The sequence below is a fragment of the Tympanuchus pallidicinctus genome, unplaced genomic scaffold (assembly GCF_026119805.1).
Source record: "Tympanuchus pallidicinctus isolate F22 unplaced genomic scaffold, pur_lepc_1.0 scaffold4, whole genome shotgun sequence".
Taxonomy (NCBI): domain Eukaryota; kingdom Metazoa; phylum Chordata; class Aves; order Galliformes; family Phasianidae; genus Tympanuchus; species Tympanuchus pallidicinctus.
In genome coordinates this window covers 26231230-26245434 of record NW_026294758.1, presented here as the reverse complement: position 1 = coordinate 26245434, position 14205 = coordinate 26231230, and the positions used below count along the sequence as shown (strand labels likewise).

General features: G+C 39.9%; 1 protein-coding gene and 1 long non-coding RNA gene across 2 annotated transcripts; both read left to right on the top strand.

Moving 5' to 3' along the window:
- The first annotated feature begins 2616 nt into the window (after nucleotides 1-2616).
- Nucleotides 2617-4268, top strand: LOC128089505 (ubiquitin carboxyl-terminal hydrolase 48-like). Its single transcript, XM_052701031.1, has one exon. The coding sequence runs from the start codon at nucleotides 2632-2634 to the stop codon at nucleotides 3859-3861; it is 1230 nt and encodes a 409-aa protein (XP_052556991.1). The 5' UTR covers nucleotides 2617-2631; the 3' UTR covers nucleotides 3862-4268.
- A 1199-nt stretch (nucleotides 4269-5467) lies between these two features.
- LOC128089525 (uncharacterized) lies at nucleotides 5468-10021 on the top strand. Its single transcript, XR_008210538.1, has 2 exons — nucleotides 5468-6220; nucleotides 7211-10021. It is a non-coding gene; the product is annotated as an uncharacterized LOC128089525 (long non-coding RNA).
- The last annotated feature ends 4184 nt before the right edge of the window (nucleotides 10022-14205 follow it).

Genomic DNA, 14205 nt, shown 5'->3' with positions numbered 1-14205 from the left:
TAAATCTGCATCGTCCTCTGTTATATTTTAGTTTGGAAGTAGTGACACCTGAAAGGAGGGTCAGGAGAGTGGTGTGCAATTCCACTGGTTCCTTTGACTCTTTTCATCCATAACCTTGACCTTTGGCTCATTCACTTACACAACAGGCAGTTTTTGGAAATTAAATAAAATACTGTTTGTGCTAGTAAGTTTTGAGGGGGAAAATGAAGTTTTCTTCTGGCAAAATGTTCCTAGATTCCATTATTTTTTTTTTTTTAATCAACTTTCTGAAATCTTATTCCTGCAGTCAAAACTATCCAGAGAGGATGATATTGTGTTAAACTTGAGCCTCCCAGGACTGATTGGTTAGAACATGGACAAGATAATTCATAAATAGTAAAAGACTAAACTGGGAACAATAAATATGATCTTCTGCCTGTTCACAGAGTTCCTGGACTCCATTAAAAAAAGCATATAATAATGTTATTAAAACAAAAACCAAAAAACCAAAAACACAGCCAATTACTTTGCATGTAGCAATGTAAATTTCACCACTAGTAATTAAAATATTGAAATTCATATTCCCTGTTTTCTAATGCATCTGTGCAAGATTAATGTGTGGCAACTAATATTTGCCCATTTAAGCAGAGATTCATGAAGGGCATTTCCATTTCTGATCTTTTCTTTCTGCTCTCATCGAGTGCTACTAAGCTACCTCAAAAGTGTTAATGACATTTTTGCATGATATTCAGATACAATTTTTGAGGATCAAGAATTAAATCAGATGAATAAAATGGTCAGACTGAGACTACCACAAACGGTTGATTTTCTTTGTTACATGTATGTGTTTCCTGCACAAGAGAAGAAAGTTCATTAGCAAAAAACAATTTCTTACTAACAAACCTCACTTCAAAAGCTCTTGATCAGGGTAGTTTCACTTTTGATTAGATTCTATCTATCCTGGGTTGAAAACAGACAAAATTAGAATTCTGTCTTTGCAGAATCCTGGCTTCTAAATTTATATATATATATATATATATATATATATATATATATATATATATATATATGGTCATTTTTTTAGTACAATCAACTTGAATTCTAGAAAAACAAGTACCATAGATCCATATCTATCAAATTGAAAAGCCTTTAAGGTTCAGTGAAATTCCTTCCTGACATTTCAGGTTTAGCAGGAGGCTAATTAGGCACAGTTTCAACACTGCTGTGCTGCTTTAGTGCATAGCAGGCCAATTGTAAGCTACTTACAAACTTAGCAGCACTAAGAGATACCAGCTTGAGACTTATGGCAAGTTTAGATTGCTTTTTTTTCCTCGCATATTTGCAAAACATACTGAAATTCTGTTTCTCAACATAGACTAATTGGACAAACTTTTTTCAGTGATGTGCACTTAAGGCCAAAACTTAGAAAATGTTGATTTATTTTATATGAAATCTTTTAAGCACAATGAAGGTGATAACATCCAGATGTCCACATCCACCAGGTTTTAGGAAAGTTCCTCTCCAGTCTGGTTTGTCTTGGTCATTACACACTAACTACTACGTTTGTATTTGGACGTGGGTGATCTGAGACAGCCAGCATGGCTTCGCAAAAGGAAATTGTGTCTGACCAACCAGATGACCTTCTGTGATGGAGTGATGGCATCAGTGGACAAAGAGAAGGTAACTGATGTCATCTACTTGGACTTCTGCAAGGCTCTCACTGCATCCTTATCTCTAAATTGGAGAGATATGAATTTGAAGGGTGGATTATGTGGTGGATAAGAAATTAGTTGGAAGGTTGCTGTCAGAGGGTAGTTGTCAATGGCTCCGTGTTCAGGTGGAGGCTGGTAGTGAGCAGTGTCCCACAGGGGTCCATCTTGGGTCTGGTATTCTTTAACATATTTATCAATTACACAGATGATGGGACTGCATGCACCCTCAGCACATTTGCTGATGACACCAAACTGAGTGCTGTGGTTGATACAGCAGAAGGAAGGGATGCCATCCAGACGACCCTTGATAAGTTCGAAAGGTGGACCCTTTTGTACATTATGAGGTTCAACAAAGGAATGCAAGATGTTGCCCTTGGATTAAGGTAATCCTGAGTATTCATAAAAACTGGGAGAAGAACTCCTTGAACATAGCCATACTGAGAAGGATTTAGGGGTTCTGGTTGATGAAAACCTTCACATGAGGAAGGCCAATGGTATCCTGGGTTCCATCAGAAGAGGGGTGGCCAGCAGGGACAGGGATGTGATTGTCCCCCTCTGTTCTGCCCTTGTGAGGCCCCAGCTGGAGTACTGTGTTCAAGTCTGAGGCCCCAGTGCAGGAAAGATGTGGAGCTTTTGGACAGTGGCTTCAGTAACTTCACTATAAAGACAGAGATAGTAAAGGAATGGCTTTCTGTATGAGTTGGTGTTGTCACCAACTGCGAGACTCCCGGTCCGGGCCTCGCTTCCTTCCCCCGCCTCCTTCCGCGGTCCCCGCTCTCCGCCTCCCCCCGGGGCTGTGTGGCAGCGGCTCTCCTCCGCTCCTGGACCTTCAGGGCTGTGGTTCTCCCCCAGCTCCCTCCGTTGCCCCCCGCGCTCCCCGGAGCGCTTTCCCACGTTATCCCTGGAGCTTGGGGGTCCCTCTCCCTGTCTGTCCCCGGATATGCGGCCTGGGCTCTTTGGGGCCCGCACCACTCCCTGTCCCCCGTCCCCCCATTTTGCTCCCTCCGGCTCTCAGCATGCCCCTGGGGCTCGCTTTCCATCCTCCCTCTGTGGGCTTCCCCAGTTCTCTCACAGCCCTGTGTTTTGGGGAGGTGTGGGACGCTGCCAGTCCCCCTTGCTGTCCCTACCTTCCCCCCCGAGTTCCCAAACGAGGGGCTCTGTCCCTCCCATGGGTGACGGATGGTCCTGGTGCTGGTCCTGCAGGAGGAACTGCCGGGGGAACCCCAACTGCCTGGTGGGCATCGGGGAGCACGTCTGGCTGGGCGAGATTGACGAGAACAGCTTCCACAACATCGATGATCCCAACTGCGAGCGCCGCAAGAAGAATGCATTTGTGGGCTTAACGAACCTCGGCGCCATGTGCTACGTGAACACTTTCTTGCAGATGTGGTTTCTTAATCTGGAGCTCCGGCAAGCCCTCTACTTGTGTTCCAGCAATGAGCACACAGTCAGAGAGAGCATCCCCAAAGAGCCTCAGACCATTTGTGAGCATCTTCAGTACTTGTTTGCCTTGCTGCAGAACAGCAGAAGGCGATACATCGATCCCTCTGGGTTTGTCAAAGCGCTGGGCTTGGATACAGGCCAGCAGCAGGATGCCCAGGAATTTTCCAAGCTGTTCATGTCACTGCTGGAAGATACTTTATCCAAACAAGAAAATCCAGGCGTTCGAAACATTGTTCAGAAACAGTTTTGTGGGGAGTACGTCTATGTCACGGTCTGCAACCAGTGTGGCAGGGAATCCAAACTCGTGTCTAAGTTTTATGAGCTGGAGTTAAACATCCAAGGGCACAAGCAGCTGACAGACTGCATAACAGAGTTTCTCAAGGAAGAAAAATTAGAAGGGGACAACCGTTATTTTTGCGAAACTTGTCAGAGTAAGCAGAATGCCACAAGGAAGATCAGGCTGCTAAGTCTTCCATGCACACTCAACCTGCAGCTGATGCGTTTCATGTTTGACAGACAAACTCGCCATAAGAAAAAGCTGAACACCTACATTGGCTTCTCTGAGCTGCTCGACATGGAGCCTTTTATGGAACAAAAAAATGGTGTTTATGTATACGAACTGAGTGCTGTTCTCATACACCAAGGTGTGAGTGCATACTCAGGGCACTATATCGCCCATGTGAAGGACCCGAGGAAATGGCCAGAAGTTATACCAGAAGAGGTTTAGGTTGGATATTAGGAGTTTCTCCTAATGGGCTCTACTCAGAGGATTATTAAGTTAATAGGTTGTCATTAGGTTGATAGGTTATAGGGTTATTAGGGTAGGATTATTCTGCGAATCGCGACGTAACGGGGCAAGGCTTAACCGAGAGGACAATGGCATGGATAGGCGCAATGCGGGGATTTCGGGGTGTACGCGGTTAGGATCCTCTCGAGTTGTAGTAGACTTTCTTGAGCTTGGAGAGGGGGAGATGTTGTCAGCAACTGCGAGACCCCCCCACGGGATGTGACGCGATAGGCCCTCTCCCTGCTCTATGATTGATGTGTGGCACGTGCCCTTAGGGGCGTAGACAAAGCACATAGGTTGTATAAGCTAGAGTTCACGTGTAATAAACGCCATTTTGCTGTTCATCATATTGGTGTGTGCGTGCAGTCATTTGGTCCTGGCCTGGTTTTAGGTCAGTAGCATAGGAGGCAATGCAACAAGTTGGAAGAAGAAATAAAGCCGAACTATTTACACCTTGCCATTGCCATAAATCTGTAACCTGTTAATTGTTCTGTGATTTAAATAATTAGTGATATCTGTTAATCATCCCTTTCATCTGGATTATATGAAGTAAAAATAAGCACTGGCTATAATTATTTGCAAATGAAATCCACACGCTTTATCCTTGGTTACCCCCATGGCTTTGCATAAGTACCAAGCCCATCAGTACATCCTTTTGACTACATATACAGAATTGCAAGATTAATTTTGAAAAAATAAGAATAATATGTGAAGACATTATTTTTCTTTGAGGTAGGATTCCAGGGAATGAGTATGAAGGCTAACTAGACCTGAGAAAAATTATACTTATAGATTTTCCATTACTTAAAAAAAAAGAAGACAATGTCTCCATAAAAACTCAACACTTATTCCTAGAGCTGTTCTATAAAGTGTGAGAGATGATTTCCAACACAGCAATCTTGTTTTTTACACAGTTTTCTAGATGTAAGGTTTTCCTTTTTTGCCTTTCACACATTATTTTTTCTCTGTAAATTTATCATTCTTCCCTTTAAATTGCAAATAAACAGGATGAAAAGCGTAACATATCCAAGATAGCCAATGGATCATACTATCCCGAATATTTCTTACTGGCTTCTAGTATCATGAAAATCTTTTTCTCATTTATAAGTGGTCTAGAGATGAATGTTTTTGGAGCTGATGTTCAGCAATTTATTTTTGAGACTTTCAGGCATGTTTTCCACTTGACTTGGCTGACTCAATACCTAGGACAAAACTTGGATTTCTGTTTGGAATATGACAGATAGTCCAATTTTTGTTTCAATCTGTTCTCTTTTAGAGCAAAGTTTAATGAGTTCATTTCAAATTAATCTAAAATACAGATTTGAAATTCAGTGTAAAATGTAAAAGCAACTCTCCTGAAGGATTTTGTAGTTTTTGGAAAATGTTTCCTTTTGCATGTGAAGTGAATACACTTCTTTATTTTCACACTTGAAGATCTTCTGTAAGAAAGTGAAACCAGACGTAATTTTTATCAGTCTATGTATTTCCTTGTCTATTGCTAAGACTTAAAAAGTTTGCATTAGAATGGTTGGATACAGACTTGAAATTCTTTCTTCTCTCGGGATCCTGCCTTCTTGATAGGATATTGAAGTCCTATCCAGTTTTTTTTCCTGCTGCACTTACGTGATTTTCATAAAGGGCTTTGTCTGTTTTGATTACTACTTAATATTTTCTTTTTCCCCTCCTCAAGTTGTGACTTCTTGCTTGTTCTCTCAGAAATCACTGTCTACTTCCGAATCAAAGCTGAGAGTTTCCTGGGAATTGATTTCACTCTCTCTTCTTCTGAAGAGGCTTTTTAGAAGTGATTACTTTTTCTAGGACAGGCTGCTCCAGTTAAACTCTCTTTGCAGAACTTCCTTTGTTACAGCATTTCAGGTGTTCCAGGATGGTGCAATGTCCGAACATCCTCTGACTGAAGTGGAAGAGAAGACAAGGTACTCATCTGTACAGGGAACACAGCATTTGCTTTGTCTTTGTTTTCTTGATATTTTAATGTATGTTGTTTCTACTCTGTCACTAAACTTTCTTTTATCATATTCACATTGCGTTAGGAAAAAGAAAAACAGTCACAAAGAAAAGACTTGAAGGCAATTTTTTTGTGTAATTAAGCACTTGAAAACTCAATTTCAACTTGTCTGCATCAACACATACTGTGATATCTTTACATTTCTAATTTTTTACTGCAAGTCATTCTTCTTCTCTCAGTGTACTGTATAGGACTCCTTGCTGCCCGTGATTAACAGGTCAAATGTTGTCTACTGTGCTTATTGAACAGGATCACAGGGAAGGGAAGATGCCTGTGGGTACAAATCTTCAAACTGAGTCCTATGTATGCTGCAGATCTCACAGTCTACACAGCCAGAATAGAATAAAGAAAACAGAGCTGTAATCACCATTCATTGGTTTAGAAATGTCATGCCAGCCACATTTCAGATGTTGTATGGTATTAATACTAATCAGCATACATTAGCAGCCAGAAATGTTCACAACTGTTCTAACAGCTGAGTGCCTCCGAGCTAAATTGAATTCATCCCTTAGACACCCATTAACACCTCTCCTTCCCATTTAGATAATAGAGCACAGTTGTTCAGGAATGTTTATGAAATGACATTCATTTGATTAATAAGTGACCTTGACTGAATGAGAATACATGCTCTCTGGAGTTTAAAGGATCTCCCCCTTTTCCAGTAATCTTGTCAGGGTTACAGCACTCCAAATCCTTAAAGAACTTGTAGGTGTGCAGTCAGTAATTATTGTGGGTCCATGGCAGAGGTGGCGGGTTTTTTGCTTTTCTTTTTTTCCATGAGAAATGTGTTTGGGAGAATTGTTTTTCTTTTTTTTTAAACAAAATTTCACATTCACATCCTAATATTCTAATTGTAGAAAATGATAAAGAAATCTGAGAATAGTGATCTGTTTTTAAAAATAAATCAGTATATATATATATACAGTAAATATATATATATATTTAGTAGCTTAATCCATTTTGAAAAACTCACTGACTCCAGTGGAACATTCTTATTAAGATCAAATGAAATATTGAAGTTTCATATATTGTTAATTTTATAGGACGTATACCCTAGCTACAATTAATTAAGGATATTGGAAACCTTTGATACAAAGGCAGATAAAAAATTAGCTTTGTATAGGAAGGCTTTGTAGAGCTGCATTATAAGAGTTTTTCAATAATAGATTAAACAGACTAAATAATTAAAATGTCATTTGATGGAAGTCAGACAATTCTTCTTTTACTTCAGCGTTACACACTGAACTGTATTTCTGCTCATAGGATGGAGGTGATCCTTCCTTGTCTGTTCCTTACTTCAAGGAAAACTTCAAACGGGATCTAAAAGCAAATGACAGTTGTTGACTACAGTATTTATTTGCAAACTTCAATGGGAAGCTGGGTTCAAGATTCTTGGCATGCCTGACTATGCTTACATTCAGATGACTGGAGGAAATTACAGAACCACACCTGGCTTTGTGCTGCAGGAGATATTTGGAATGAGAATATGCAGCCTCTGCTGACTGTCTCCACCACCACCAACAAAGTCCCCAGGGGATGCTTTTGAGCTCTGCAGCAGTGATTTGTTGTGCCCCTGGCAGAACAGGAGGTCTGAGCTGCAGAAACTCCATCACAGCAGACCCAGGTGTTTAGTGCACAGCCTGAAACCCACAGTGGATAAGGCAGCAGACACCCACCCCAGCATGTGGCACAGAGATGGCCTTGGTGGGGAGGCTGCAATGAGCCCAAACTGGGCATTACTGCCTGGTTCTGAATACACACTGGAGTGGAAGTCCTCCACTTTGCAAGGCAGCACTGTGAGCCCATCAATGCCCTTGTTCTTCCTTAAAAAATTTTAATGCAAATCCTAATTTAGAAATTTTTTCCCACTGCAGATTTGCCAGTAACTGTTACAAGCTATTTCCTTTCTGCAGAACAGCTGCTTATACTCAATCTTATTTAATTGAGACACAAATAGAAGTAGAGATATTCCAAAGCCGGTTTGTAGCTATTTGCATAGGTTAATTTCAGGGTTTTTTTGGAAGAACATTTTCTCTGTTTCACTATTACAACTTTTCCTGTATTATTTATTTTTCTCTCTGCTGCTAGAATTGAAATCTCAATCACATAAGATCACCACGTTGCGGAGATCACTTGTGTGCCTTTTTTAAGGATCTTCCCTGCACTTATCAAGAATCTCCTGCAGTTCACAGTTCAGTGACCATGGTACATGTAACACAATGTTCATCCTTTCCAAGTGAGCAATGCTCTGCGCCCTACAGCTTAGAGGTCAGCTGGGTCTGTAGAAGTAAGCTACTGCACTTGAGATTTTAGCAGTGGGATATTTGCCCTCTGACTGTATTTGTGAACTCATCGCAGCTGTAGCACAGTACTGTGGTATTTCCTGCTCCAGGGATTGCATATGCCAGGCAGAGGTGCTGTGCCAGGGCACTGCAGAGGCAGGAGGTGCCAGACAGAAGCCAAATGCACCTTCAGTTTCTGGGTATAAATCTTGACAATCCTGAGTAAAGCCAAAGACTTCTGCGAAGACCAGGATTTAGCCCTGAAAATATTCAAGAGAATGAGCTTTATAAGTAGGTATGTCTGACAGAGCATAAGATAATGAACATAAACATTCTGTTTGAGTCCTGCCAATGTTCAGGAAAATAGGGGTTAATGTAACAAGAGAAACACAGAGCTGCTGTTGAATAACATATGTGGAGTTGTTAAAAGGGCATCAGCACTGTTCTTCCTAATTAGAACAACTGGCAATAGTCCAGGCTTTTGTCTAGCTGCTTGGGTCAAAAGTGTAGCAACAGTCTGAATGTAATATAAAATAAACATCACAATGGGTATTATACTGAGTGTAATAATAGTTTGGCATGTAATGCATCATTATCTCTCATTAATTTTCAACTGGCACGATACAAAAAAACACAGGGCCTTGCCATTGAGTTTAAACGTGGCTGGCTCTTGAATTCACAGAATTTTCTTTCAATGTTTAACAATTGATTCTTCCATCACAATCTTTATGCTTTAACCTTTGCTGATACAGGAATGGACTTCTTTAAATCTCTAGCAGAAAAGAGGGACAGAAAATCTAAATTATAGCTCCATAAATAGAAATAGAATAAATGTAAAACATTTTGTTCCCATGTGTAATTTGTAGAAATTATTTTCTCATGATCACAAAGCCTTCAGGCTGAATTTCAGTTGCCAGAAGCATGCTGGTTGTGAAGTATAGTGTTCGAAATTTAAAAAAAAAAAAAAGTTGAGAGATAAATGTTTAATTTGTGACTATCAGTCACTTCACATTTCTGAACGATTGTTGAGTACCCATAAGATGGCTGTGATTGCCAATCCAGTGATGTGAGCATTGAGGAAACCCTGCCTATATTTGCTGAAAGCAATTAATGTTGGTTGCTCAGTTAAACGAATCAACACCTGTACCCGACACAAGAACAGATGGCATTATTTTTGTATTTTTGCCAGCACTGATGTTATACCACAGCATAGTAAATCTACAAGTAATGCACCTAAATTTAAAAGACACTGTGAGAGAAGAATGCTGGTGTGGTGAAAAATTAATCATTTTCTTACAACGTTTGAGTCGAGGAAGAACAAAAGTCTACAGATCCTACAAACTCAATTTCAAAATCTGAGCACTTGTTATGGCAGAAATTGTGTAGTAGTTTGATGTGATATTTCCTGCCTGAAAGCAAAGGACTATACTCTGCAGTGATAAGATTCTGCATTTCACTTAGCTACTTCCCATTTCTATGTTCTTCCCCACCTGTGCATCCCAGAATCCCCTTCCATCCACGCCATTAGTGTTGCCAGCACAACCCCTTGCACGGACAACCTATGGAGAAAATCAAGGAACTAATCTGACCAAAAAATCACCTCGCAAAACAGAAGTTTCAAAATTCAGATTAGTATCTACATGCTGCCCTCCTTTCCCGGGTAGTTGTCTTTATACAACTGATGGTATTACACAGGGCCAAGGCAAAGAAATAAGCAACATGAAAACACAGTTCACAGTGGGGCTTGCGTTTTTAATCCATCATTGATTAATAAACTAGGATTTAAATTGAACTTTGTTTTCTGTGGTCATTGCAAGCTCCCAGAATATATTGTTGAAAAAAAGGTGAAAAAATTTCCCTGAGTTCAGTTGCAACTGAGTTTATTCTTACTCAGCTTTGCTGCACCAAATTCTCAAGGAAAAAGTAACAAAAAAATCTTATTTCAGATTTTTCAGGCTTTTGCTCTCTCAAGTTTTTTTTTTTCCTGATTATTTTTGTCTTGTTAATATAAATACTAAAGCCAATCAAGAGAACTGCTGGGTTTCACTGAAGGCTCAGAAGCAACATGTTCTACCTGCAATATTTGTTAAAAAGTATAAAAATGCAGTAAAATGTTCAAAAATTAACACTCACTGAAGGACACTGCTAGCTTTATCTTGCCAAACTCATTAAGGTAAAAAAGGCAAATCTCACTGGATATTCCAAAGTGATTCATCCTCATTGTTTGAGAGAAAAAGAAAAAAGGTATGTGCTGAGAAACCAATTGTTCTAGACCTGTTTGTAGTAGATTGCTCCACAGAGGCAGTTCCTTCCAACTGCAGGGTGATTCAGTTATGACTGTGATAAAAAAAATAGGCAAGAAGAGTGAGCTGGGATTTGGCAGAAACTGCGTGGCTTGAGCAAGGCTTGTTGGACTGTGCTGATTGAGACTGGAGAGCTGGCAAAGGCTGAAGACAGGTGGGTGTGCTGACAATGTGCACAGACAAAGCTAAGGCACACAGAATAGGTAGCAGTGAAAAAGTGAGCTCTTTACTTTCTCAGAAAGGAGAACAAGCAGTGCCAGGAGAGCATTTAATCCACACTGAATGCAATAAGGAGCTTGGGGAGCTCCTGCTGGACAGGACCAGGTTAGGATGATGTGGCAGTTCTATTTGAAGGAAGGCATGATTTATGTGAGGTAAATTTACTATGCACTGTAAGCTCAAAAAGGTTTTGTCTAACATGTCTTATGTTATAAGTTGTTTTAGGCATAAATATTTGCCTTTGGAAAAAAATCCTATGGATAGTGAAAGAAGGAATAGAACTGTGGCTAAACAATGAATTCCACAAGCATTTTGTATTTAAGATCCTTGGTCTGAAATAAATGCAATAGCAAATTCCTTCTGAATGATGCTCCTTCACTTTATTAACCTTCAGGTTAGCATGCTATATATAAAAAAAGACTGATTCAGATTAGGTCTAGAGGTGAATTGCAATGCAGTTCATGTAATTTAAATTCAATAATATACTTCTGATTAATTGTTTTGATAAAATGATTATGTGCATAAATAACTCGATCAAGCACTACCTCTGCATGGTAAAGAAGTGTTTGGGTCATCTGGAGAGAGCTCTGGCAGCTGGCAGGCTGTGAGTTGATCAGCACAGAGAAAACTAAGCTGCATCAGAGGAATATCCAAAATCCAACACTAGGTGCCTAGTGTGTGCTGGTGTTGGAAACAGAAATACTCACTGAATTTAAATAAGTATTGGGATAGACTGCAGCTCATCTGTAATGTGAAAGGCTGTTGTTTCAGCTTAAGTGCCTTAGCATGGGAACTGCTAACTCTTAAAAAGACAAGTTTTTGAAGTCTCCAATATATCTTGTGGTTCTGCTTTCCCACAAGAGTAAGTTAGGACATTTAAATTGACCCTTCTCCTAACTCATTTGTTTCACATGACAAAAGTTGTGCAATGAGCTCCTCACCCAGTATATTGAAGACATATTGTGCCTGGTCAGTCTGGTGGCCTTCTACAATAGAGTGATTGATTGATGTCATCTACCTGGTCTTCTGCAAGACCTTTGACATAGACCTATACCACATCCATATCTCTAAATTGGAGAGATATGGATTTGAATTGTGGATTATTTTGAACATAAAGGATTCGTTGAATGGTTGCAGCCAGAGGACCTTAGTCAATGTCTAGGTAAGGATCAATCTGAGCAGTGTCCTCCAGGGGTATATCCTGGGGCTGGTGTTCTTTAACATTTTTATCAGTGACATAGAGAGCATCCTCAGTAAGTTTGCTGATGACACCAAGTTGAACAGTTGATAGAACAGAAGGAAGGGACACAATCCAGAGGAACCCAGACAAAATAAAAAAGTGAATCCAAGTGGTCCTAATGAGATTTAACAAGTGCAAGGTGCTGCACCTTGGTCAAGGCATTCCCCTTACATATGTACAGACTGGAAGATGAACTAACTGCAAGCAGTCCTGCAGACAAGGACTTGGGGGGTCCTACTGGAAAAAAGCTGGACATGAGCAAGCAGTACAGACTTACAGAATTCCAGCCTGGAAGGCCAATGGTATCCTGGACGGCACCCAAAGAGGGGTGGCCAGCAGGGAGAAAGTGATTGTCTCCCTCAGCTCTGGTCTTGCGAAACCCCTTCTGTGTCCAAGACCAAAACCTCCAGTATAGGCAGGGTGCGGAACTGTTGGAGTGCATCCAGAAGAGGGTCATGAAAATGATCAAAGGCCTGGAACACCTCAACTATGAAGAAAGGCTGAGGAATTTGGATTTGTTTAGCTTGAAGAAGAAAAAGCTCCAAGGAGATCTCATTTCTGGTCTTCCAGCATTTGAGGGAAACTTGTAAGCAGGAGGGAGATCAACTTTTTACACAGGGATAGGACGAAGTGTAGTGCATTTAAATTAAAAGAGCAAAGATTTAGATTAGATAATAGGAGGAAATTCTTTACTCTGATGTTGGTGAGATACTGGAACAGGCTGCCCAGAGAAACTGTGGATGTCCTCTCCCTGAGAGCATCTGAATGAGGCCCTGGGCAGCCTGATCCATTGGTTCGAAATCCTGCCCATGGCAGGGAGATTGGACCTAGATTATGTTTAATGTCCTTTCAAACCCAAGCCATTACATGATTCTATGGTTTAGGGATATACAGCATTTATATGATGTAGAAAGACAATGGTGTTTTCTTTTTGGAGAGTAATCCAAATGCACTCAAGATAATTTCATTTCAGGTTATTTGAAGCAGGTAATGGCAATTTTGACAGACAGTAGCACTATTTCTTTTTGAATAATCTACATTTTCCAAATACATTATGACAACTGATTTTCATCCCTTTCATATGAATATTTTCAATAGGTTTCTCTCATACATTAAGGATTATAAACTTAGGATTTGTTGCCTGTTCATATCATTAGATATCAAGCCACAGAACTAGCTGAATATGTATGATCCTATTACTCATTAAAGAAATGGATAGTAAATTGAGGCCTTCATTGAGTATTAGAAGCTTATATATTCTTTCAAACCTAGAGGATGTATGGTTTTAGCAGTTTGGTTTTGGTGTTAGATCATATTTTAGAAAGAGACTCAGTTTACCACCTGTGAAATTTTGAAAATTCTACTCATAGTAAATAAACACTGATAAATTCACACACAATAACTTCCAGCTTCTTCTTTCCAAAAAAGCTTAACTGTGGAGTGAGAAACTTGAGTATGAATGTCTTTGAGATTCAATAATGTGCTAAATAATATTGGTCTTTCCAAAAGTCTGTCTTGTTTGTTTCAATTACAGAGCCAAAGGAAGTGAGAGGCAGCCAGATGGCCAGAATACAGAATCTTATGAGGAAAAAAAAATCAGTGTGAGAAGATTGTATAATAGAACAAAGTATTCTTTCTTCATCCCTTTTTCCTCAAAGGATGGAAGATTGCCAAACTTGCCATCTTGCATTAGAAATGTCACCATTTCTTTTAAATGTGAAATGTAGCCACTTCCAGCCATTTGGTATTAACCCATCAGCCATGCCAGCTTCATCTTCAGTGAATTGAAATGAAGGGGAATACGATAATCTGGTAACCCTTTTGTCCTATATTGAACTGCCCTAGTACTCTCTGATTTCCTACCACAACAATGCCCTCACATCTCATGGAACATTTTCACTATTTCATTATTTAGTTCAACCATCTACCCAGTTATGAGGCACAGGTGAATGTTCAAGAATAGAAAGATGAGTCTGCTAAATTGGTCTGTTATACTCATTTTTAGAACTGCAAAGTACTTTAAAAAATCTGATACCATCTACTAGTGTCTGTTCCAAGAAATAGGAAGAAAAAAAGTATCACGCTAGCATAAGGAAAGATTATAGGATTATACTAACATTGGAGTATAAAGCGTAAAAAGAAATCAGGCAGTCAAATTTAAATTACTTTTTTATTATGTAATTATAGGACTGTTGAGATTGAAAAAGACCTCTA